At 44.2% G+C, this 27,210-nt stretch overlaps 1 protein-coding gene across 5 annotated transcripts in view; it reads left to right on the forward strand.

The window, feature by feature from the left end:
* The first annotated feature begins 11,837 nt into the window (after positions 1–11,837).
* HIVEP1 (HIVEP zinc finger 1) overlaps positions 11,838–27,210 on the forward strand; it is a 143,202-nt gene continuing 127,829 nt past the window's right edge. For 3 of the 5 annotated variants that reach the window (XM_060023633.1, XM_060023638.1, XM_060023637.1), the window contains exon 1: positions 18,738–19,036. In XM_060023633.1, the coding sequence (XP_059879616.1) occupies positions 18,997–19,036 (40 nt within the window). In that variant the 5' untranslated portion in view covers positions 18,738–18,996. Of the gene's footprint in view, positions 11,877–16,707; positions 18,344–18,737; positions 19,037–27,210 lie in introns of those variants that run through there. The other 2 variants (XM_060023636.1, XM_060023634.1) reach the window with 2 other exon arrangements.

Below are 27,210 nucleotides of genomic sequence, written 5' to 3' on the forward strand. Positions count from 1 at the left end.
AATGGGAGAAAACAGAGGCTGCGGGGAGAATAAAACTGGAAAACTAATGTTAATACACTCAGGGAGAAGCTATGGCATGTAGGAGACAAGAAAAAGATGCTATTTTATAAATTTATTTATTTTACTTATTTATTTTTGGTGGCGTTGGGTCTTCGTCGCTGCATGCAGGCTTCCTCTAGTTGCAGCGAGCGGGGGCTACTCTTCCTTGCGGTGCGCGGGCTTCTCATTGCGGTGGCTTCTCTTGTTGCGGAGCACAGGCTCTAGGCGCGTGGGCTTCAGTAGTTGTGGCATGTGGGCTCAGTAGTTGTGGCTCACAGGCTCTAGAGCGCAGGGTCAGTAGTTGTGGCCCATGGGCTTAGTTGCTCTGCAGCATGTGGGATCTTCCTGGACCAGGGCTTGAATCCATGTCCCCTGCATTGGCAGGCGGATTCTTAAGCACTGTGCCACCAGGGAAGCCCAAAGATGCTATTTTAGAAAAAGAATATTTGGGGGGTAAAGAGCCCGTAGAAATTAAAAACAGAATTGTGGAAATAAAAAATTCAATAGAAGAATTGGAAGATAAGGTAGGGGAAATCTTCCAGAAGTGGAGCCAAAATGGGAAATAGAGGATGAAAGATAGGAAAACTAGAGGGCACGTCCAGGAGGTCAAACACCTGTCTGATAGGAGTTCCACAGAGAAAACTGAGCAAACAGAGAAGAGAAGACGCCCAATGAAATAACTCAATACTTCCCCAAACACAAGGACATGTGATTTTAGATCAAAATAAACCCAGCACCAGAGATAATAATAAACCTACACTAAGATACATCATTGTGAAATTTCAGAACTCTAGAGATACAAAATATACCAAGAGCTTCTAGAAAGAAGAGATTTCATAAGAAGAATCGAGATTCAGAATGGCAGGACATTTCTCAACAGTAATGCTCAAAGCTAGAAGACAATGAATTAATGCCTTCAAAATTCTGAGCAAACATCTTTTCCATCCTAGAATTCTTATCCTGACAAATTATAAATTAAGTGTGAAGGTAGAATAATGACATTCTCAGATGTTCCAAGTCTCCAAAAGTTTTGTTTTCTATGAATCCTTTCTTAGGAAGCCCCCTGGTGGGTGGGCACCACCCAAATAAGGCAGTCAAGAGATGCAGGAGGTGGTGTCCCAGTTGAGAAACCAGGGGAAGGCAATCCCCAGGATGATGGTAGAGGGGATCCCCCAGGAAAACAGTGACACGTCAGGCCTTGGGGTCACTCTTCAGAACACAAGTCAAGAAGCTGCGGGACAGAGCTAGTCACTAAGACCAAATTAATACTGTACTGAGTAAGTTTGAATGTATTAAGGTGGCATTTACCCATCTTAGAATGAATGAACAAATACAAAGCAAAGGCACGAATTAAGCAATTATTTTCACCGGGGAAATAAAAAGAGACAGCATTGTAGTATGTGATATGGTCTAGCTGTGAATAGTGTTCAGAATAACACATGTAGTCATGTGATAATGTATCTGTAAGCACTTTTGGTCCAAGCAAAATGATAATCTCTGTGGGGCAAAAGGGGGGGGCATTGTAACCGTTCGTGCTGCAGGATAGAGTGGTGGTGATAGAGATAAAGGCTCATGTTTCAGAGTGAGAAGTCAATAGATGAGTCTAAATTGAAAGGTCAAAATTAGCAATGTGCATTTCTTACTTATAGTTACAAATGTCAACATTAAAGAATTGGCCAGAAGGACTGAGAATATTTGTGTCTAAGGAGTGGGAAAATATGAGAATGGAGATGATCGAAATCTGCTTTTTTTCATAGCATGCGTTATAATATTTGACTTTTTAAACTTTAAACTTTGATGAAAAATTGTACATTAATTTTAAAAAAAGCTCGGGTTAAAAAATATACTCCAGAAATCTTTGAGTGAATTATTCCTGAAGATGTGGCTAAAGTGGATCGTTTATCTGACGAAGACCATACCTCCCTACTTCTTCATTCATTCATACAGTGATGCTGTGAATGAACATTTGTTGAATGACTGCTTGTGCAAAGTACCATGTGAGATACCATGGAAAAGGTAAATAGGAAGGAATACTCATGATTTCCTTCCTCATGTTGCTTGAAAACAATAGGAAAGATGTGAAACAAGTTTTTACATGTTTATATGAATAAATGAAAAAAGATGTGGTGGTAGGGGAACTACATGTGACGGTATAAAAGAAACAGATTGGGACATTTTCCTGTTGGATGTGGCAATTTGAGTTGAACACTGAACAAAGAGGTAGATCAGATAATACTAACATGAGCAAAATCATAAAGAAAGGAAATGTTTCAACCAGTTGGGATGGTTGCAAATTACTCGATATAATGAGAACAAGGAATGACAGTGTTAACTCCAAGGGAGCAGGGACTTGTGGGTCTTGTTCATCACTGTATTCTCAACACCTAGAACATTGCCTGGCATATAATAGATACCCAATAAACATTTGCCCAATGAGTGGCTCGATAGGATTGGAAAGAAAAATGAAGAGTTGGTAATGGAGGGCCTTGAGGCCATGTTAAGAAATTTAGACTGTGTGGAATAAGAAAATATTTGAAGAGAAGATTTTCAGAGTTCTAATTTTGATGGCTGAATTCAGGATAAATTGGAAACATGAGAGATGTCAGGCTAGTTGGGAAGAAATGAGAAATAAAGGACTAAATAATATACAGTAGCCACTAAAGTAGAAGGGAAGAAACAGTTATTGAAGAAGCTTGCCGTGATTTTATGTACATATACTAAGTCTGGGGTTAGAAAATCTAAGTTTAAAACTTGTCTCTGTCATTTAATGTGTGTGAAAATCCTGACAAGTCAGAAATTCTTTTATGAATATCAGTTTCCTTATTAGTAAAATCAGAAAATTTTAAAAATCCTTTACCTGTTATCTAAAGGGTATCAGGTAACTTTCAAGGATATCTAAATATTGGGTTGGCCAAAAAGTTCATTCAGGTTTTTTCCGTAAGATGTTATGGAAAAACCCGAATGAATTTTTTGACCAATGCAATACATTAAGGAAGGATAAATTGAGTGGAACAAAGGAAGAGAAAACCTTAAGAGTGGAAACAGGATATTCACAGGGTTGAGAAACTGAGTCTAAGCAAAGCCTTTTTTTTTTTTTTTTTTTTTTTTTTTTGCGGTTCGCGGGGGCCTCTAACTGCTGCGGCCTCTCCCGTTGTGGAGCACAGGCTCCGGACGCGCAGGCTCAGCGGCCATGGCTCACGGGCCCAGCCGCTCCGCGGCATGTGGGATCATCCCGGACCGGGGCACGAACCCGTGTCCCCTGCATCGGCAGGCGGACTCTCAACCACTGCGCCACCAGGGAAGCCCGATATAGTATTACTAATTAAAGTCCATGGTTTACACTCGAGTTCACTCCTTGTGTTGTACCATTCTGTGGAACCCATAGCTTTTTAATCTACCATTTTTAATTGTATTAAAGAAAGTCTAAGAAGGTGAGGCTCATGATTAAAGACGATTATCACAAAGTACCTGATTAGAAAATTCACCAGTCTTTGAAGTAGAACCAACAAAACTGTAGATTCTTTACCCTAGAGTGGAGTTTATTGAGCTCGTCCAGCACAGTCACTTCACAGGTAAAAACTAAAACCCAATGAGGCATCAATGTTAATGATGAAAGTCACTACCTACCTATGTTTCACACGCACACACACACACACACACACACACATAAAGTATTGGACACAAAATGCAATATTTCCCTGTAAGGATGCTTCATGGATAACATCGAGTCGGTTATTAATTAATTAGTAAGGAAGACTAAAGGGGGGTGTATGTGGAATTATAAGAGTTGTCTATTCTAAACAATTTAGACCGGAAGCTAGAAACCTAAAAAAAGTTAAACAATGGCACTTAGTGTTGCAGACATGATCAACTACCTAATTGAGAGTATGCCAATTTTATATGAGTCTATCGGCCTGTCTCATGGAGTGGTCACAGGAAGGCTACCATTCAGCTGGATCTTAGAGAATGGGCAGGGTCTGGATGAGCAAAGGGGAGGAAGGCGGGCACTCCTTGTAGTGACAGTGATTGGAAATAGGGGAAAAAGGAAGCATCAAACTCATTGCAGAAACAGCAAGTGGAAACATTTAGCTGAAATGAAGACTTTATTTGGGGAAGCAGCTGATGAAAATGCTGGAAATGCACACTTGGATCACACTGTGGTTTGAAAGGCAGCTGGGAATATGGGCTGCATCTTGTAGTTAGAGGGGAGCTACTGGGTTTCTTTAGTCAAGGAGTTACATGATCGAAGCATTATTTTTAGGAGACAATTAGTGCCTGATTAAGTGAAGCTGGGAAAGTTTGGACTCTAGCCCTATCTTTTCCAAGTTGTTTTCATGATGGACAACTGTGTTCTTTCCCCAGACTCCAATGTTAATATTGGCAACAATGGAGTACTACTGAATTAATCTACTATGGAGAAGCTTCTTATTAAACATAATATAGGCTGTACTTGCTTTTCATCTTTAGCAATCTTTTGAATAAAAGAGGGAGCAAAAACTTTTTTTAATGTATCACAGTGGACCTCTACATCTTAGGATGATAATGATGAAATCCCAAGTCTTCTAAATGTGGGGGGAAAGGGAGTTAGTGTTGGGAAAACAGGCAGGAGGGTGTTGGTTAAGAGAAAATTGAGGGAATTGGAAAATGTGGTTGGAAATGATGTCAAAATTGTGGGTTATGGGTGGTTGTAAAGAGATAATTCTGATTTTAATTAGTCAGAGAATCTATATTCGAGAAGCTTGATGTCAGGTCAAAACAAACTAGAAGAAAAAGAGAGATTGTGCAGTAATCTTCATCCAGAGAATTCAGTGCACTTGTAAATATCAACAGGAGTAATTGTAATTGAATTTAAGAGGGCAAATGTCCAATTCACAGACTTTGTAGAACCTAAAAATAATATTGTCCTGGGTTTAAGAATAAGCCATTCACTTCAAATTCAGGAGCAAAGAAGAGCAGTAGAATGACAAGTAGGTACCAGTATGGAAATAAATGCTTACTTAAAAAGGAATCCCATTATGTACTATGGAGGATACAATGAAGAGACATGGAAGAATAACATAAAAGACATTACACACTGTGATGGATAAAGAGAAGGAACTATTTAGATAGATACTTTTGTAGAAGTGGATACATCCAGATTACTTAATAAGCACTCATTGCTCTTTTGTAAAGCATCCCTAGAAAGTAGGTTATGATTATCACCCCATTTTACAGATGAGGACACTGTAAAATGCCCCTTAAAGCTTTAGCACATTAATCTTAGGTTGCTAATTGGCAAAGCGTCTAAATAGTAATTTGGCCATGATCAGAAACACTAATATTTCTTTCCGTTATCTGGGATCTTTAGTTTAACCTAGAAGAATGGTTCCTTTGATTTATCTGCTACACAACTGGTCGGTATCCCATGATGACATCTCAGTACTACCATATATTTTACATTACCAGAAAAATCAAGCAAGCTTCAAGGGTATCTTAGTAGCAAGAAATCCATACTCATGAGTATCTGCTAATATTTCTGCAGCATCCCAGAATTTCTTTTGTAAGTACTGCCCAAATTTATTCTGGCTTTCTTTGAATTTGTGAAAACAGACACAGATGAAATATTTTCTTGTGATTTGTTGCAGGGTGGCAGCTTGGCCTTTTGGGAATATGAATCACAGACCACTGTCATAAAATAACTTGTGTTTGGAAACTTTTTTGAATAATAACTGGTTTGGGACAAGACTTATTTTTTCCTAAGAAAATGAAAAGTTTCTTAATAAGAAATTTCATCAGAGATTTGAGTGAAAAAAGAAATGTGTGATTTTGTTTTAATGGTACCAAAATGGATACAAGATCATCAAATGCTCAGAATAGATACTTGTAAGGAATGATTATTGAGACAGTAAAAAAAATATATTTTTGAAGAAAATTCAGAAGCTAGCCACCTTCCTTCCCCCAAACAGACTTTAGGGTAATAGAAAACTATACCTTTAGAATATGACAAATAAGAAAAGATCTACTGTTAGGGAAATGTCTGATTTACCTTTCTGGAAATCATTTTATTTGTTCCACAGGGGTGGACCATGGAACTTTCTGAGAGAGCAGGCTTACAAAACTGTTGTGTGATCAGAGCTCAGGGAGGGACTGCTTTGACTCTCTTGTTACTATGTGAGGGATAGAATCTTGCAACCAGAAGGTTCCACAACAGTTGGGAACGACAGTTGTATGAGTAGCAAGTGGAAGACAAATGTGTGTCGTGTTACTCCTGCTCGGAGACTACATACCACGAGTGTGCCAAGATTTCCTGCCTGCATCAGTATTTTTTATAATTACTGAACCTCGTGTGTACGTAATCCACGAGTAGCAAAAAATCTTACAAATAATATCTACACCTTCTTTAGGTTGGGCACTCTGGCCGATGTTCACACACACACACACGCACACACACACACACGCACACACACACAGCCTTATTTAGATGACTTTCTTTGTTTTTTTGTGGTTTTTTTTGCGGTACGCGGGCCTCTCACTGCTGTGGCCTCTCCAGTTGCGGAGCACAGGCTCCGGACGCGCAGGCTCAGCGGCCGTGGCTCACGGGCCCAGCCGCTCCGCGGCATGTGGGATCTTCCCGGACCGGGGCGCGAACCCGTGTCCCCTGCATCGGCAGGCGGGCTCTCAATCACTGCGCCACCAGGGAAGCCCTGGATGACCTCTTATAGCCCTTGTTCCGTTTCCTATCTTCCACTATAAATTAAGCTCCATCTCCTCCTGCAGAATTAAAAGAGCGGAAATTTAAAAAGTATGTTAAAGTTTACCATGAGCTGTTCTTGTCCTCTTATTAGTGGCTAACTCTTGTCGTTCATTTCCTTGCTGGTCACTTATCTGTGTACTAATATTATTTTTGTTCTCCTTGGCTTTTATACAGTCAGTTCTGCCTATTGCTCTTTCTCTGACTTGTCCCATTGTGGACTTTGACTCTTGATTCCTGGGCCCTGCTGCACTGATACCCATAGACATTTCGGCATAACAGGAACTGCTATGAAAAGAAGATACCGATAAACTCCAAAACTTCATCCAAGGAGCAGGCATGTAGAGAAAACTTTTTAGAGCCCGACAACATATGTAGAAACCCAGAACCTGGTGAGTTTGGGAGCTGACAAGATTCGGGGTGGCAGAGAAGGTAGTGGAGCCCGTAAGTATACACTGGCAGTGGACATGTGTTGGAGAAAGAGGGCGCCTTAAAGCTGGTAGGCTTGGAGTTGTGGTGTAGGCAATTTATTTACAGGAAGAAAAGGTTACTTATAATCAATGACATCCAAGGGAAACCTGAACTGCTTAAACGCTGTGTTGAATCCTGTCCTGTAGCCTGGCCCACACACCTAGTGTACCCCTGTGTTGATGCTGAAATTCCATAATTATAGATATAACCCCCATTAAAATGAAAATATGCCGGGAATAACCTAATAACCCGGCATATTTTGAACCTGAGATATAAAATATATTTTTTAAACCTGAAAATATATATATATATATTAAACGTGAAATCAGGTTCTACTAGATAGACCATCAAGGTGGGAATTAAATCTCAAAGAGGAGAAAGGTAACTTGGAAAAAGAACACTATCTGCTGCAGAACTGTGTTTAGGCGCCACGTGCTCTCCCAGCGCCTCGACGGCTCCAGGTGAGAGTGTAAAGGAAAGCTCAGACTGACTAGGAGGCAGCAGGTGCGGGGCTTCAGGAGGTGGTCTGTGCTGCAGGTGGTGGGAGTCCCTGTAAGGCCAGATGTGATTGTACCTTGGACACGTTACTTAACCTCTCTAAGCCTGAGTTCCTTTATCAGTAAGGTGTGGATAACAACACCTTGCAGCTGCCAGTTATTATTTTTAAAATAACCTTTATTTGAGAATATTTTAGATATACAGAAAATTTATCAAGGCTGTACAGAGAGCTCTTGCATACCTGCATCCAGTCTCATCCATTGAAAACATTTTTATATTATTATGGTACATTTGATCAAAAACAAGAAAATGCCATCAGTGCATTACTATCAACTAAACTCCAGGCTTTATTTGGATGTTACCGAATTTCTCCATTAATGACCTCTCTCTATTCCAGGATTCCATCCAGGGCACCATGTTCCATTTAGTTATCAGGCCTCCCCAGTCTCCAGAGACTCTTTTCAATATTTAAAAGGTAATTAATGTTAAAGAACACTTAGTAGAGTGCTGACCATGCAATAAGGAATTGGTCAACACTCACATATATATATTTATAACTATATGACAGGCACTATTCTAAACACTTTAGAAATACCAACTCATCTAATCCTCGTGATAATTCTATGAAGACTCCAGTTATAGCCACTTCACAGATGCGTAAACCGAGGTTCAGGAATGTCAAATCAGTTGCCCGAGATTATGCATCCGGCACAGCTGGGATTCAATTCAGGCTGGCTGGCTTCCAAGTTCATGCTTTTAATCATAGGTTGCCTTTCTCCGCAAATGCTTAATACACGCTGCTCATTAGTAGTAAATCCTGGAACTGGTGACTTCTCTCCAGTGTAGTAGGGCTATTACTAACTAGTTGTTTTCTCCCCTCCATTCCTCACTAAGAATATGTTTTTTTCCCACATTGTTAGGTCATGGATAAGGTTGTATTGTTTTAACTGAATGCTGTTGGCTCTTTCTAGCGTTCCCTAGTATGCACTTGTCAACATTGCTTATGAGGAATTCTTTTAGGAACCACAAGTATCACCTCTATCAATCACTTCTAGTACTTTTTCACCTCTTTAACAGATAGGACACCAAATAATACTCATTAAACTCTTCTACTAGTTGGCATTGAACTAGGTGCTTTTTTTTTTTTTTTTTTTTTTTTGCAGTATGCGGGCCTCTCACTGTTGTGGCCTCTCCCGTTGCGGAGCACAGGCTCTAGAGGCGCAGGCTCAGCGGCCATGGCTCACGGGCCCAGCCGCTCCGCAGCATGTGGGATCTTCCTGGACCGGGGCATGAACCCGTGTCCCCTGCATCGGCAGGTGGACCCCCAACCACTGCGCCACCAGGGAAGCCCAAACTAGGTGCTTTTAAATGAAGTTAGAGACTAAGTTCCTTGTAATAGCGTATCCTGTAAGGTTAATGGTATCAATATTGGCATTAATGTGGATTAAGTCATTGTTCTTAAACCTTGACATGGTTACATTTAAAGCCATTTTCTCTTCTTCCCCTCAAGCATCACACCATACCAACTTCCCCATTTTCACCACACAATCTACCAGGTTCTCAAAACTGTGTGAAGCAGTGGACTTTTTTTTTTCATTCCCTTTTCGTCTTTGTTTCAGGGAGGTACAACGTTATAGAGTTATTGTAATGTTTTTCAGAAAATATAATCTTTAAGCTTTAGCATCTCAGTATCCTCTGGGTTCCAATCACAGCACTACCACTTACTAGCTCTATGGCTACAGGCAGATTATTTAGCATTTCTAAGCCTCTCTTACTTCATCTGTGGTGTGGATTTATGGGGGGGAGTAAATGAGTTTATACAGGAAAGCGTGGCGAGTCATAAACTCTCAGTAACTGTCAATTACCACCACCACCATTACTGCTGTATTCCTCCTGCCGCTGATACAAATACTACTATAAGAACTTCTGCAGTGTAAATGCTATTTTCTATTACTGCCCATATAAATACTACTATTACTGCCCATACAAATGCTACTATTCCTGCCTATGCAAATGCTGCTATTACTATTTTTGCTGATACAGACACTACAGACAGTCCTGTACTGTATATTTTTTCACTATACAACGGTGCAAAAGCAAGATTCAATAAAAATCATACTTCTAAGTTTCTACTTTATTTTGATGTTTTCCCAGGCTAGCAATTCGCGTGACTATGATACTGGGCAGTGGCCCCAAACCACATCGCCCAGGCAGTCACACCATCCAGACGGTAAAGAACCAAACACATACAACTATTCAGGTTTTCACTTTCAGTACAGTATTCAGTAAATTACATGAGACATCCAACGTTTTATTTTAAAATAGGCTTTGGGTTAGGTCATTTTGCCCAACTGTCGGCTAATGTAAGTGTTCTGAGCACGTTTAAGGTAGGCTAGGCTAAGCTCTGATGTTCAGCAGGTTAGGTATATTAAATGCATTTTTGCCTTACGATATCTTCAACTTACGATGGGTTTACTGGGCATAACAGTACTGTAAATCAAGGAAGATATGTGCTATCACTATTTCTGCTGATACAAATACTACCATTACTACTACTGCCCATAAAAATACTATGACAGATCCTAAATCCATCAGTAACAATAATTTTCCTTAAAAAGATCCTTCTCAGTCCAGATGTCTCCAAATGACATGCAATATCATGTCTTAATGCCTTCTTAAGAATGCCCAAGAAGGCTTTTCTCAGCCCATTCTGTCTTCACAGGTCACTACCAGAGAACCCATTCCTGTTTGGCCGGGACTGTTTGGCCTCTCATCAGGGTATAGTTATTCACGGCCTCCCACTTCCTCTCAATAGTGCCCTGGTTTGCAGGCTGCATTTATATGGCCACCCTTCTTTTTTTTTCACATTTACTTTGACTTTCTGCTCTAGCCAGAAAAACCATCACACACAGTTTACTTGCTGTCTCACCTTCAAGCTATTTCCCTTACCTGGAATGCTATTCTCAGACTATTGCCAAATCACGAACTTTCTCTCCTTCAAAATCCTACTCAGAGCTCACCCTCAGGATGGAACTTTCTCTGATAATCCTGCCTTCCACCCAATCCAGAAAGCTCTCAGCAATCATGTAAGTAACTGTATAACTTTAATTGGCTCTGTTCATAAGTTGCTTCTTGTATCTTTTCCCCTCTAGGTATTTTTCCATGTGTTTATTCTGTCTCCATTAATTTGTAAACTCCCAGAGGGCAAGGTCTGAACACAGGTTGGTGTTGGCATAAAGTGGATGGACAGATAGGGCTGAGGGCTGAGTGTTAGACTGCATTATTTCTTGATTACTGATCTGTTAAAAAAAAAAAAAAAAGCATGCTTTGTTAGTGCTTTGTTTGTGATGGTCCTGAGCCTGCTAATCTAATGTAAAAATATATCCAGTTTCTGCTAGTGACCAGTTAAGGAAGATAAAATCAACAGTTACAAGCTTTCCATAAAGGGAGGGGAGGGTGCTGGGAGATTATGACCTGTAAGAATGGTATATAAAAGGCATGTTATTACAGAATTTCTTTTCTTCAGAGGTATCTTGTCTCTTCAGGGCTGCAGGTCTAAGAAGGGAAATAATATTTACTTTCAAAACTGAGATCTAAAAACCAAACAAAGCCTCAGAAATCGTACAGTACCACCTTGTTCTAAGTTTGTGCTGAGTGGAGGGAAAATGAATCTAACTGAGAAGGCCTCTTTTCTGTGTGTCTAACAGAAAATGCCACATGGTCCAGCGCTCCAGGATTACTAGATAGGCGGATTGTTCATTTCAGTCCAGGTAACAAAGGGAAGCGGGGCAAATGCTCCCTTCTCGCTGCGGGCTAAGAAGTGGGAATACTTTACCGTGACCACCTGCTTCCCTCTCTTCAAACCAGCACGTAAAGTGCCAAATATCTGTGTATCATTCTCGGCGCGGAGCCCACGGTATAAACCCAACGTAGGCGGTGCACCAGATAACATCAAAGCCCCAGGCAGGGGCCAGAAAAGGGGGGGCAAAAGCAGCCGAGGGAATGAAGCGCCTCCCCCTAGCATTTCCTCTCACGCCCACTTCCAACCTAGGAGGCTTTTGGTTTCTGCTTTTGTTGTTTTTAAAATTAAAAGTTAAACCCAGGAAGCTTTGGATCAGAGTTTGGCGTGGCAGTTCGGGTAAGTTTTCCCTCGGCTCTTTTGTCTGGCGTCTGGCTGGGGAAGAGCCCGGGCGTGGGGCACAGTTGGCAGAGAGTGCGGGGCAGGTTTTGTCGCCGGGTCGCCCCGAGGAGGAGGGGATTCGGCCGGTGGACGGGAAAGCCCAGCGCGCGCGGAGGGCGGAGGGCGGAGGGGAGGGACGGGCGGCGGCGTGACCCGGCCGACAGCTGGGAGGAACCTCCGGGATCTCCGCGTGGCGGAGGCGCTGCCGGGCCGCGCGCTGGGCGGAGGGCCGGGGCCGCGGGGCCGCGCCAGGGGGGAGCCCGAGCCGGGCGGGCCCGGCGGCCGCGTGGGAACCGGGGCAGGGGGCGCGCGGGCGGGGGCGCGGAGCCCCGTGGACGCGGCGGGATGGCGGGGTCCCCCGACGAAGCCCCGCGGAGGACTTGTGCTGGCGCCTAACTGCCCTGCGAGGAAAATGTGTGCGGAGCCTCTCTGTGACACTGCCCTCGCGTGAACCCCGCTCCCCAAGAGCGCTCTGGCTGCCGGGAGGGTGCAGCCAGAGAGGAAGGGGGCCCTAGGAGCCCCCTCTTTGTTTTTTTTTTCTTTTTCAGAGTAGGGTCACCTCCCCCAGTGTTCCAGAATTTTTGACAGTTCAAACTGCTGTTTACCATTCCCATTTATCTTGTGGTTAAAAAAAAAAAAAGCTTTTCCCCAAATTCCGTTTATAAGATACAATTTGAGAAATTGTATTCAATTTGCCACAAAATAATTAAAGCCGAAACTAGCTACTTTATAGTTTAGTTGGATTCCCCTGCATTCTGATAACTAGGAAGTTAGAATTGTAGGCAGAATTAGGAAAAGAAATTGCACTTGGAAAATTCGGAACTTGAAAATGGGAAAATGTTCGGTATTATATATATTTCCAAAAAAAGATTAATATTAATTTGATGCTCAAGATAGTTAAATTGTGAATAGTCTATTTAAGAAAAAAGTTCTTTAACAAACTGAAATGACAAAATTAATCTATTACAACTCCAAATTGCATGTTTAATTTGTTAGAGAGTTCACAGCAATGCCAAATCCCATATAAACCTTGTGTTCACACTATGTATTTGTTATGGTAACAACTATTGGGTTAAAAATGTATTCAGTTAGCATTTTTGACTTAGCAGGTGACACAGAGTAGAGTCAGTTATCATCAGCCTTACCTTAATCTTTATCGTCTGACAGATTAGGTGTACTTTCACATGTAAATGGATTTTTAAAAAATTATTTATTTATTTTTAACATCTTATTGGAGTATAATTGCTTTACAGTGTTGTGTTAGTTTCTGCTGTATAACAAAGTGAATCAGCTATACATATATCCCCATATGCCCTCCCTCTTGTGTCTCCCTCCCACCCTCCCTATCCCACCCCTCTAGGTGGTCACAAATCACCGAGCTGATCTCCCTGTGCTATGCGGCTGATTCCCACTATTTTTTTTTTAATTCAAGTTGTAAAGTTACATTTACATACGTTTTGTGATTGCAGTCCATTAAGTGTCATTTAATTTCATACCAGAGATGATTTTATCACATCGAAAATGAAAAAAATTGCATTATTTCATTGCAAGGTTGGAAGCATAGTGTGCTAAACATTATTTCAAATTTAGGCAGTTGTTGGCTGATCTTCGCTTTTATGACCAAATCTACTTTTTAATGGGCATATTCCCCCCTTTACGTGACACTATTTTTGGTTACAAGCTCGCCATTATTGAGTATTCCATTTTTAATCATTCGCATTCTGGTGCATTAAGCTTTTCTTAGCTCAAATGAGCTAGAGGTAGGATTTCCTCAGGGGAATTTTAGGGGTCAACCCTAGGAGGAAAAACCTAGATCTCTTTATGGAAGCCCCAGGGAACAAAACAATTCAAGTTTGCGCAGATGGCCAGCAGAGTGGGTGTACGGTCGTTCAGCATTTTTATTCCTTAAAAGGGGAAAGCACTTTGGTTTGTATATGAGAATTTTTTCTGCATCAAAATTGTTCTTTCACCTTATTCCTCTCAAGTTCAGCGTGGCTACTTAAACCAGTCATTTGTGCCTGCTTGTTTCGGTGTACATGTGGAATTTCTGAGCCCCAAACTTCTAACGTTCTTTATTTAGGTCTAACCCTGAAAACCTGCATCATTACCCTGGTGCAGCCCCTCCTGATTTCTTTTCCATAGATTTCCACTCCTTGCTTCCTCTGTTGCTTTCTAGCAGCCGGGGTCAAACTCTGGCTTATGGTAATTACTCCTTCTTCCCCCTTTCTCTCCTCCTTGCGACCCTGTGGCCAGGTCGCTGCCCAGGCCCGCAACCCCCTTTTCCTGACCCCAAAGAGCCCTCTCCTCCCTGCCCCAAGCTGTCAGGCGGACCGACCGGCAAGGGTTAACTGCGCTCGCTGCTCCGGCTCTGGGAACCACCAGCGGGCATTGCAGTGGCCTCTGGAATAACCTTGGCTTTCCTCAATCTTTTAATAGAACATCCGCCACCAAAAAGTAGTTTCAGTTCAGGGTTAAAAATATGTCCCCTTCCACCCTTCAACTCAACACCCCGCCCCCCTCCCGTTTTTTTATAAAGTTGTTTTTCAAAGTTAATGAGTTTCAAGTTTCACAATGACTTTCCCCTTCCCTCCACGCGTTGCTGAGGAAACCCCCTTGGGGTCCCCCCGCACCCTGGCCCGCCCTTTTCCCTCTCCCCTCCCCCTTTCGGCCCGGGCGGGGGGCGGGGCTGGGAGACCCCATGACGTCACCGGGCCGGCCCACATCCTGCTTTAAAAAGTAAAGAGACGGTAAAGAGAAACTATCGCCCCGCCCGTCCCCGCCCCTCTTCCCGGACCAACCGCCCCCAACTGCGCGACCCGGCCAGGCCTTCCCTGGGCCGCGTGACCGGCGGGCCCGCCCCTCCGCCCACGCCGGGCGCCAGTCCCCGAACCGGCGCGACCCCGGGCTCCCGCCCCTCGCGTCCCTAACCCCGCCCCTTCCCCCCTCGGGCCGCACCGCCCCCTCCTTCCGTCCCCCCTCCCGTCCCTGCGGCGGCCGGGCGGGGCTGAGCCGCGGGCGGGCAGCGGGGGTAGGCGCGGTCCCGGGCCCGCCCCGCCAGGGAGACCCGGGACTCCGGGCTCCGAGCGAGCCCGGACCCGGGGCACCCACCCTACCCCTACCCCACGGCAGGGCTGGGCAAGTGGCGGCGCCAGTCCCGCTGGGCCTCCGCCCCCGGGGTGACCCCGCCCCTCCCCCCGCAAAGACCCCGCCTTGGTCCCCGCCGGGGGACGCCCCCTCCCCCGCCCCCGCGTCGCAGCCCACGGCCTCCCCGCCTCCCGCCCCCGGGGATCCCCTGCTGCCCCGCCTACCCGCGGGAAAGCCTCCGACCTTCGCCCTCCCTACCCCGCGCCACCCGGCCCGCGCTCCTCCCGTCACCCCTAAAGACTCTAAACGTGCCCTACTCTGCCCCGGGGAGAGGTAAAGCCCGCGCCTGCCCTCCTCGCCCCAGACCCCGGGGTCCCCCCGCCCCGCCTCCCGCGGTGCGCGCTCCCGGCCTCGCCGCCCGGCCCCCCGGACGCCCCCTCCCCGGCGGCGGCGATCATGCCGCGGCCCCGGGCGCCGGCGAGCGCTGCCGCCTCTCCCTCTCGGCGCTTGCGGCCCCCGCCCGCGCGCCCCGCGCTCGCCCCCCCGCCCCCCGGCCGGCTCCCCTGTTTAATATTTCAGCGCTGGGTGGTGAGAGTGCCAGTCGCTGGCCTTTAGTGTGGCTGCTGCTGGGGGCGGCGGCGGCGGCGGGGAGGGGGACGGAGCCGGGGGGACCGGGAGCAGCAGCCGGAGGAGGTTATGTTTGTGTTTGGGGTTGTCAAGTGAAGGAGGGATCCCAGGCGCCGCCGCCGCCGCGCGGGGGTCGAGGAGATTTCGAGCTGCGGCCGCCGCCATCAGCAGCGCAGCTCTAGGGCCGGCTGCAGCGGCAGCGGCCCCGCCGGGCGTCCTGGCAGCAGGTTCGGCGCGGGCTCCGCGGCGGGGGCGCTGCAGCTGGGAGGGCGGCGGGGGACCGGCGTAGTGGGGTGGGGGGCAGGACCACATCCCTCTCCGCGGGCGGGGGGCGTGCGGGCGCGCGTGTGTGTGCGTGTGTGTGCAACCGCAGACCTTGCAGAGGGGATGGCTGCGTGCGGGAGACACTTGCCACTTCTGGGCTCCCTCGCCGCGCGCAAGCGGCCCGAGCTGCGGTCCTGCGAGCCGAGCAGGTACGGAGGGACCCAGCCTCCCCGCCCGCGTTCCAGCCGCAGACGCATTCTGCAAGACGGTGGGGGGTGAGGGAGGCCAGGCCTCGGCTTCCCAACCTCCCGGCTTTGTGGCTTGCTTTTCCTTTCGTTCTTTGCTCTAAGTGCCTGTTTACTCCCAGCCACCTGGGTAGTTTCTTTCCGGGTTGGGAGTACGCGCCTGCATCAGTTGGGAAGAGGGCGGTGGGTTTGGGCGCGGGTCGGCTCCGGCTCGCCTTGGGGTCGGGCTGGCGAAGGAGTTGCTGCTGGAGAGGGGAGGGGGCGGCGGCGGAGCTGGCGGCGAGGAGGAGTCTCAGGGCTGCCGCGCTCGCCTCGCCTCGCCTCGCCTTGCCTCGCCTCGCCTCGCTTCGCCTCGTCCTCCTCCTCCTGCTCTCCGCATTCACTCTGGACTCCTTCCTGAGCTGGCACTTCCATTCCCCCCTCCTCCTGGCATGCGAAGCGCTTTGTTCAGTGCAGCGTTGCGGAGGGGTTTTCCCAGGCTCCGCCCTCCACATTCATTCATGTTTTTTCTCGTTGCAACTAACTGTCTTTACGCTTTTTGATCGTGTCATGTTTTTGCTCCATGTAGTATTTATTTCTTTCCGTAAAGGAACGGTTCATCACTCGTCTTCATCGCTACAGTGCTGCTGTCGTTGGAAAGACTCACTCCCCCCCTACAAGGATTTAAAAATGGGATGGACAGCTAGGGACAGTGGGTAGGCAGAGAACAGGGTAGCGGAAAGCTGTTACTGATTGGGAATTTGCATATTTTCTGTGCAGGCTCCGGATCTTGTGGTGTCACGTGATTGAATTACAGTCGGAGTTGTCGCTTTAAAAACTTCTAAATATCGTGACCTTTTAAAAGCGTTAAGTTGGGAGTTAAGCCTTCATACAGTTTATTTGGCCCTGACGTCTCTACATTCTCTCTTGAATCGGAAGCTCCGTCAGTTGGATGGTGGATGTTTTTCGTGCAGGGAGTTGGGGAACTATATCTTTTATAGACCATTTAGCACAGTGCTAGATGAAGTACACGGTATTGAACCTTCATATTTCATATTCTTTACCATGCAGTTAAAAAATTGCAAATATTTTTTATGCAGTGCCCACATGCAGCCTTATCGGGGTTAAAATACTAAAGTTAATCATAGCCTTCTTTCCTTCTGCTTCTTCTCTGCTGTATTGAAACCATAAATTTCTAAAACCTTATACTGGTTATTAGATACAGCCCTATGGTCCCATATAGGCATTCTTAAAGAGGATTAATATTTGATATTTCCGTGTGCCAGGCAGTGAGCAAAGCACCTGAATTGTTTAGTTCTTACAACCCAATGAGGTGGATACCATATCCTAGTTTTACAGTTGGGAAATCTGATCTTCAGAGAGGTTAAGTACCTTGAACAAAGCCACACAGTAAGCCTTGAACCCAGTGTGATTTGACACCGAAATATATAGTCATGACTTGTTGTGCTATACAGCCTCTTGAACAAAACCCCCAGAGCAGGTACTATTTCCAGCCAGGAAATAAGCGTTGAGAGTACCTGAGTCAGGTGGTGCCACATTTCTTATTTGTTGGCCGTGGGCAGGTTCCTTAACCTCTTCCTGTCTTAATTTTCTTATCTTTAAAATGGATAAATGATAGCTACCTAAGCAGTTATCATTAGGATTAAATTAGGTAATGTGTAGGAAGTACACAGGCACACAGTAGGTGCTTTTGTTTTTTTCTGTAGTACTGGATGTTTTAAAAGTATTAAACAAAGCATTGCTATTCCATTCTTGTGTCTTTGCTTAGTGATTAAACATAATTTCATGTTTAACATCATCATCATGGGCTTTGCTTATCAGCCTTATTGCAGGAAGTTAAAACTAAGATTTTATAGCTCAGGGGTCCTTGAGGATCTCATGGGGGAAAGAGATGGTTAAGTTTTGGATTCTTACTGTTTTGACACATTGTATTTCAAATCGCTGTTTTTAAAATGTGTATGTCAGGACAGGGTTATGCTGCAGTAACAAATAACTCCTAAACCTCAGTGCTTAAAACAACAAAGATCTCCTTTATGTTTCTGCTCCATGATCACGTTGGGTTGGCGGGAGCTCAGCTCTGTGTTGTCAGACTCGCTGTCTAGAACAGTGCCTGTCTCATGGCAGAGGAAGAAGAGCACTGGGGGATCTGGCTTTGATAACTAAATGCTCCACCCTGGAAGCGATGCCTGTTTCTTCCACTCACAGGTAATTAGCCAGAACTGGTCACGCATTCTAGCTAAACACCGGAAGGGAGAAAGAACAGTCCTAAAGGAGCCTAGAAGAGAGAACTGGAATAATGGGGGAACAGCCTCAATAGCAACCACATGTATTAATTGAATTAACTCAGTAAGACAAAATGAATGAGACATGGTCCATGCACTAAAGAATTTATAAACGGGCAGACTTGTACTATATACAGCAAAACCCTTTTATAGCCTGATGTACTTTAATTGTACCTGGAAATGTTGCTTTAAAACACAATTCACTCAATTTTTTCACTCTTTTTTGTTAAAGGTACAGTGATTTTTTTCCCCTGTGTTTTTCACGGGAAAGCCCAGATAGTGGCAAAATGATGTGTCCTACATCGAATTAAAAGTTAGTAGGTAACCTTCTGCAGTGGCCTTCAGCTTGATTAGATTAGTTGAGATTTTGTTGAGTTTAGACTAGTGCAGTATTCAGCCATAACTTTTGAAGTGTCTTTTTCCTTTGAAGGTAGTAAAAGGTAGTGAAATGTGACTTTTTTTTTCTTTTTCAGCACATGGATTAATTGATGGACATTGGGTTTATGGAGCTGCCTTTCTGTGACCTGCTCTTCCTACAGTTTCTAAGAAGAAAAAGGGGCCCCTGAATCAAAGAAGATGCCTCGAACTAAACAGATTCATCCCAGAAACCTAAGAGGTAGGGCTCTGCATTAGATAGAAGTAAGGTTTACAGTCAATCTTTAATCAAGTATCTCATTGGTGGCAGGAATGGCAGCTTGTTAGATGGTGACCCTGCTCCATGGTCCGGCGGCTCCAGGACCCCTGTTCTGTTTCTCTGGTTCACTTCCTCTTGCCCTGCACAATTTCTGTCTCTCAGGAGATGCTTTGTAAATATTTGTTGAACGAATTAATTGAATCTGACAAAACTACAGTGCCTTCCCAAGCATTAGTGTGGGTATTAAAGTCTGAGATTCACTGTCTCTTAACAGGCACCTTGTTTGGAATGAGGAATCTGAAATAAATGGTTGGATATTCTTTGCCAACTAGATCACCATGAATTAGTTTTTTCCACCCCTCCCCCATACTTCTTTTGAGATTTATTTTTGTACCAGTCTATACATTAGATTAACAAGAAGTGAAGACAGTTGTAGTCGACGTTAACTCAGACCACTGTTTGCAGGACTACTCAGGAAGTAGGTATACTGATTTATTTTCCATAGGGAAGCAATTGGTCAAAAATGTGTATGTATATGATATACATTTCATATAAAACAAAAAAAATCAGCATTTCCTCTTAAATGTGAAGAGATATTTTAATATTAGGAAAGTCAGCTTTTTTTAGCTTATTGTTTTAAAAGATTTGTATTATTCTAATGTACCTTATCCACTGGGAACGGTAATTATCTTTTATATTTAACTTAGTAGGTAAAAGTGTGTAGCAGTGTTAAGCAAAGAACTGTTAAAGCAAATAATTCCAAACTGAGTAAAGTATCTTATGAAATATTTACAATTACAGAAAAAATACTCTCAAGCACACGCAAGGTAAGAAATGACTTAAAAATCAGACAAATTTAATTGAAAATGTTCCTTGGTGAAATAATTTGGCCAGTCCCTGTAAGGCGGTAAGTGAAAATGTGGCCAATTACGTGGCCTACTTGAATCTGCAAACAGTGCTCATTTCCTCCCTAAGCGTACTAGAACTCTCTGCTAGCACAGGTAGATACCTCAGCCTGAGTTCAAATTGATGATTTTAGTACCAGTGTTCAATGAGATGAGGATTTAGATGGAGTGTGTTAAGTGTCGTATGTCGAAGTCTGATTTTCAGGGTCACATAGAAAATGTTGGAAACTGACTGTATTTGCCTGTCTCTTTTACTAAAATCTGAGCCCCCGAAGTCGGACTTTCTCTCATATACTTCTGTAGGTAATGGCTCCATGCTCACAGCCAGCTGAGGCGGGCGTTTGGAGTCCTGGGCTCAGCTTTTATAATTCATCTGTCCAGAGAGGGTACCCTGTTCCGATGGATCTGCACGCTCTAAGGCAGCTTTGGGGCTGGCAGGGGCCCTAGCCCAGCACAACCCCTGGCAGCTATTAGGAGCCCAGATACTCACTGAAAGAATGAATGCCTGATTGATCTGAAAGTATCGTTCATTAGGTCATAAACATTAAATGTTTTTCATATTTAAAATATATCCTTTATTATATTCTAGATAACATGGCTATCCAGAGAAATGCAGATTTTTAGGCCATAGACTTTTCCTTTCTGTATCAAATAAATGTACAACTCAGCAGGCACTTGTTTTTTGTTTTTGTGAATTTATTTATTTATATTTATTTTTGGCTGCGTTGGGCCTTCGTTGCTGTGCGTGGGGTTTCTCTAGTTGCAGAGGGCAGGGGCTACTCTTCGTTGCGGTGCGCGGGCTTCTCATTGCAGTGGCTTCTCTTGTTCCGGAGCATGGGCTCTAGGCACGCGGGCTTCAGCAGTTGCGGCACGTGGGCTCAGCAGTTGTGTCTCATGGGCTCTAGAGCGCAGGCTTAGTAGTTGTGGCGCACAGGCTTAGCTGCTGCGCGGCATGTGGGATCTTCCCAGACCAGGGCTCGAACCCGTGTCCCCTGCATTGGCAGGTGGATTCCCAGTCACCGTGCCACCAGGGAAGTCCAGCAGGTATTTGTTGAACACCCTCCTGTGCTGCCATTCCAGGTGGCAGGAATGAAATGATAATCAGACATGGACGCTGCAAAGAGAAGGTAGTGAGGGAAGAGCAGACGTTTAGAGATGACACTGGAGTTTGGGGATCATGTTACATTCCAATTTTGCAGGGGCTGGTTTGGAGAGGGGCAGGGTGGGAAGGAAAGATAACATCTGAACTGGGTTCTTAAGGCTGACAGATTACCTAGGAAGCTGACAAGACAGGATGAGTGCATTTCATCTTGGGGTGGGAGCTTGTGAAGCAACTTGGGGAATCCAAGCTCCTCTAAGTTACCATCCATGACCAGAGCATGAGAAGCTCTACTCAGAGGGGAGACGAGGGAGGGAGGGAGGAGATTGGAGTGGGAGAATTGGGAGGAGTCAGATTATAAAGATCACGAAGTCTGGGTCTAAATTTAGTATGCAAAGTGAAAAATTTTAGCAGGAAAACTTGCTTGTTTTCTGAAATTAAGATGTTTTGAAAGTTTTCGAAGAGAACTTGTGATAACTTGGGTTCTGGCCCATTGGTGAGAGTCTAAAAAGTTGCTTGACTAAGGCAGTTATGAACTCTCAGCCACTAAAGAAAGGATCAAAGTAGATTAGCGCAAGATGACAAAAGCAACTTTGCTAAAGCCGTGTGGGCGGATGGGCAGATTCGGCAGGCACGGGGGAGGGGGGACTTCATGGAAGGGGTGGTGTCTGAGCCAGTTAGCTCACTCAGCTGAGAAGGGTGAGGGCCAAGCTGTTCCCATTGGGAAAACCCAAGTAAGCAAAGGACAAAGGCAAGAACACCTTTACAGTTTCCTCTTTCCTTCTAAAAATGTATGAGAACTCTATCACTAGGCGCAATTTGGGGGTTAAAGTAAGCAGGGAAACAACAGGTACTAAAATGAATTTTTTACTATTTACTGTTGTCCCTTGAACGGCAAGTTTTGAACTTCACAGGTCCATGTATATGTGGATGTTTCTCAACCACAGGTTGGGTGAATCCTCAGAAGCTCAACCCCTGGATACGGAGGGCCAACTGCCTTTATTTAAGGGACTTGGGCGTCCATGGATGTTGGTACCCGTGGGGGTCCAGAACCAACACCCCGTGGATACCGAGGGACGACTGTATTTTGTATCTCAGTTGTGTGATACAGTTGGAGTATCATGTTTGCTTGGCTTTACCTGTGACCCACTGCTTTGTCTTGTAGAAGAGCTATCTCATAAAGTTAGCTCTGCCGTGGGGAGAGACGCAGTCAGAAGACCAGCTCCTCGCTGCTACTCTGTGTGCTGTCATCTTAGGGGTTTCCATTGAACACGTTGCCTCTATTTAGTCTTCCTTAGAAAAGAGCCTGTGAAGAATTTGTCTTGTGCTTGGTCATCAAGTCAATAATTAAAGCTTTATCCTTAAATCTGAAATCATATGTTTTTTATGCTTCCATGGCATGTGGAAGGATTGGGGGAACATATGTATACACGCACGTGTGTGCGTGTGTGTGTGTATTCACGTGTTAAAGTATTATACAAGTGTAGAAAGAATACATGCAGGGCTCTATCCTGGAGGAGCACACAGAGTTAGTACGGGTTTAAGTTAGGCACGCAGGCTGTGCTCCCATAGGAGGCGGAGTTTACACCTCTGATGCTAGAGGTTCTTTAGTGGAAAAGCATGAGAGGAACTGGTATGTTAAGGGCAGGACATGAATTTGGGGCATAACTGAGTCAGAGTTAGAGCCGATGGGTGACTTGTACAGTTCGTGAGAGTGAGGTTTGCCGAGTTCTGGTCTCTTCACCCTTGGCCACATAAACCACCTTTGTCTTTGGTGCCCACTTGCACACTGTGGGTGGGTAGCGTCTAACAGCGACATTTCCTTCGTGAGGTTGAATAGGCATTTCTGAAGGTTCCCTGGAGAGGGGCTCTTGGCCACCGTGTGGCAAACTCCAGGCCCAGCTCCACGTGTGGTCTATATGAGCGTGCAGCAGGGTGGCGCCTTCCTCCCCAGCAGTCATTCCCTACCCGTCGCCTCCTTCCCAGGTCTTCGCAGGGACTCTTGGGTAACGTGGAATGGAGGAACTGGGGACTTGCAGGGGCTCCATCTGTCATTTTAAGATAAAGGGCTGTTTTTGTGCCTTGCCATTCGTCACTGTGAAAGTTTCAAAGCTTTGGGAAAAAAAGCTTTGGGTGTCACCTATTTTGGGCCTAGGGTTTCAGAGAGTCATCGGCCTTAGGATTGGAAATCAGTGTGGAAAACCTTTGCAAAATGTATTTTGAGAATTTGGTGTGGCTGTTTTTCATTTTTATTGGTTGAGTGCATTTGGCTCTGAACACATTGTGAAAGACGAGAGCTCTTTTCCCCTCTGAGAGCCAGCTTTATTATAATGTGAGAAGTAACACTTGGGAGGGTGATCAGAGCGTAGCTGAGATCCACAGGTGGGGTCTGTGGATGCCCATCGCCTTAGAAGATAAGGTCCAAAGCCGTGAGTTTAGCTGGGACACACTTGCCTCGCTCTGGCCTTCTTGTTCTCCTGTGTATCTGTTGGATAGTCATTTGCCATTTCAGGAGCTCAGCGTGCAAACCCAGCATTTTTGTGTTGCTCTTCTTTCTGGAAAGTATCTCTTCCCCCTCCTCACTTCTACTCTGTTTTCTTACTCTGTGTGGGAGGTGTGTCTGCCAAAGAAGATTTCACCACTTCTTTGACTTTTTTCCCCTTTCCTCCTCTCTTCTCCCCCTGTACTCTGCCCCCCACTGCCCCCGTATACAGTGGGCTTCTGTTGCTTGTGTCTACAGGTGCCTTATTATACTTTGTAATTGCATCATGATTATTCTACAGATCTGTCATCTTAGCTGGATATAAATTATGTCAAAAGAGACTGTTTTAGTCTTCTATCTGTGCTCAACAAAATAACATTCGTGTTAGCTTTTTAGCCAACTAGAGGGTTAAAGATGATTTGTACTCATGAAATTTGCTTACGTTTTTGAACTTTAAGTAGCAATTGCTTCTTATGATATTTGGTGACCTCTGATTAAGTAACCTGTTCTAATATAAAGTTTGAATCGCCTTAAACAGGTAAACCAAGTAGTTATTATTAACTTTTGTTTTATGTGAGGTTTTGCCGTTTGGATTCCTAGAGTTTATCCCTTTGGTACATTTAGTTAATATAATGGTAAAGAGTTGGGCTTTAAGCTGTCACGGACAGCTTAAAGCCGTGTGGCCTTGGGCAAGCTGGGAGTGTTGGTTTCCTCCTCGTAAAATAGAGACAGTGTGTGAAGGTTATGGCAAGTGTAGGCAGTTGGGACAATGCCTGACACTGGATAGACACTCAGTCCAGAGACCTGTTTGTTACTTTTGGTAAAAAACTGGTTTATGTCCAACTCTTGAGTTACACGTTCTTTGCAAACAGAGGACACGAGGAATCCCTATGTGAAGCCTCTAACTGCATTTTGATAACTGCATAAAGGAGGCTGCCTCTGTGCTCAGCACTGTTTACTGATGTGCCGCCTCCTGGTCCTGACTCCTCAAGGCTTGGGATTTGGGAGATAGAGGTCAGTGCGGACAGTCATCTGGGGAGGGAAGTTCTTAGCCAGTGCGCTGCCGCTCAACTCTTTCAAACCTTGCCTCATATTTTGACAGTGTTGAATGAAGTAAAACATGTTATTTGTTCTGTCTGCATGGAGTTCTCAGGAAACTGATTGTGAGGTCTTCTATTCTATTATAATTGAACTGTTGTTAAAAATGTTGACATCACTGTCACGTGGGATAGAAGTGACGTGCTCTGGTCATCGCTATATGGTACCGTCTCTCCATCCCCTGGCCCCCTCCTGTGTGAGACCGCAGGAACCCAGCTGGGATTTCGGAAGTAATCTCATTAATGTGAATATTTTCATTTGCTCTCAGTGTATGAACCTACTCCAGTGATTGTTTTGTAAAATCTTACTGTGAATATAATTTTATGTTTTCTTGTTATGTGGGGATTATCTTGTTGAGCTTATCTGTAGAATAGGTTTAATTTTGATGGTCTTCAGATGGAATTCCAGCTGCTTATGCATTGCTTTTCACATTTGAATGTTAGGTTAGCACAGCCTTAAGATTTGAGAAGTTAGAAATTTTGTTGGGAGAACCACCCCATGTCTTACAAAAAAAAAATGCTATATATGACTGTAGCTAGAAATAAAGTAAGTAATAAATTAAAATATAGTTTTGATGACAAAGGTGAAAAAGCAGTTGCAGTTATTAGGAACTATTGTATAAGTAGATGATATTGTTTATTAGGAACTATTGTATAAGTAGATGATATTATTTATTAGGAACTATTGTATAAGTAGATGATATTATTTATTTTGACGAGGATAAAAATAGAAGAATAGACTTAATATAGCAAGCCTCCGTTGTTTTTTTTTTATTCCAGATAATTATTTTTTGGCTCCTGTTGAGAGCTTATCTGATGCTTTTTGAATGCTTATTAACATTAACCAAATGCTTTTTTCTTTTCAAAAGCAAATACAAGATGTAATAATATGATTAATCAGAGTAATGACTTTATTTTAGAACATCTTTGCAGAAAATATGTTCTGATGAGGTAGAATTTTGTCTTACCATAGACTGGAAAAAGACATACTATGCATAACCCCCCTGGTCACATACACAGGTGTTAAAGCTGCACATTTTAGAACGCGGTGTAACGTGAGTAAGTCTGGGCTAAAGTTGACTCTTGTGTTATCTGAAAAAATATTTTATGAATAAATTAAGTGCCTTATTTTTTCATTTATGTATTGAATTCTTTTAAAACAGTTAAACTATTTTTGCATATTAATAATGTGCTATTAACAATGTGCGAATTACAAATGATGCAAAGCTGTTCTTATAAAGCACTGGATGTTTGTAATACTGTTAGCCGTCTATAGCACAAAAACTTATCACCAGTTAGGGTCCTTTCTTCTCAGTACTCAAATCTTTATGTTAGAGGGAAGTTCTTTTTGACCATTAGGCTTAAAGCTTATAGTTGGTGCAGTATTGCGTTAACTTTGACCTTTTTTTAAAATAACTTTAAAATGAAGACTTTTCAGAAGGTTCTTAGACATTTTCTATAATGAATTTTGTTCTAGAAAATATCCTGAGGCTGTGCTGCCATGCAAAAGTATTCAGAAAATATATAGTGATCACAAAATAGCTGGCTACTGTGAGTGGCTACTCACAAAATGTGAGGTGGAACCATAGTAGTTTAAGAGTTAGAGCCGCTTAATTGATACAAAGCTTGATTTTTATTGTACTTAGGTGTTCATGTGTGTATATTATTTGTGTGTGCTTATATGATTAGAATATGAATTTGCTCAAACATATTTACAGGTTTGTATTTTGAAGTGTGCTTATTTGTATATGCTTATCTTCCAACTCTTTCAGATTCTCCAGTGAAGAAAAAGGTACAGTCAGCATGTAGCCGCTTAATGTTACAGTATCCAAATAGAAGTTGATTAAACATATTGCTACAATGGGGCAGTGTTTGATAGTTTAAAAATAAAAAAAAATGAACTGAGCTGCTACACAGGGACCTGGAAGGTGGTTTAACAGTGCCAAGGAGTTATCTCTCCAGTTGCTAGTCTCTCATACGCTTCTCCAAGAGAATTATCCAAGCTTTACAGCTGGGAAGGACGGACCTTTGAGGTATTTCGTTCATCTTCCTCATTTGACAGATCGGAAAGTTGGGCAGAGACATTTAGGGGAATTGATCTTGAGCAGCTCATTTGTGTCTTGTTCAAGATGATGTTTGTGGAATGGTCTTTAAAATCTTTTCTTATCATATTGCTTCCCACAGTTACAGTTTGTTGTGGGCCGGTAGCAAGAGGGAGGTTGTGCCATGTCACTTTTATGATGATGAAAAGAGCTAGCGGGCTTCCCTGGTGGCGCAGTGGTTGAGAGTCCGCCTGCCGATGCAGGGGACACGGGTTCGTGCCCCGGTCCGGGAAGATCCCACATGCCGCGGAGCGGCTGGGCCCGTGAGCCATGGCCACTGAGCCTGCGCTCTGCAACGGGAGAGGCCACAACAGTGAGAGGCCCGCGTACCGCAAAAAAAAGAAAAGGGCTAGCCTCTTCGCAGGTCTGTGTACTAGGCTGTATTCAAAGAGCTTTTTGCATGTTTGTTTGTTTAATCCTTACAACGATGTGAGATGGCTGCTGTTACTGCTCGCATTTCATGGACATGGG

The sequence above is a fragment of the Delphinus delphis genome, chromosome 10 (genome assembly GCF_949987515.2).
Source record: "Delphinus delphis chromosome 10, mDelDel1.2, whole genome shotgun sequence".
Classification (NCBI taxonomy): domain Eukaryota; kingdom Metazoa; phylum Chordata; class Mammalia; order Artiodactyla; family Delphinidae; genus Delphinus; species Delphinus delphis.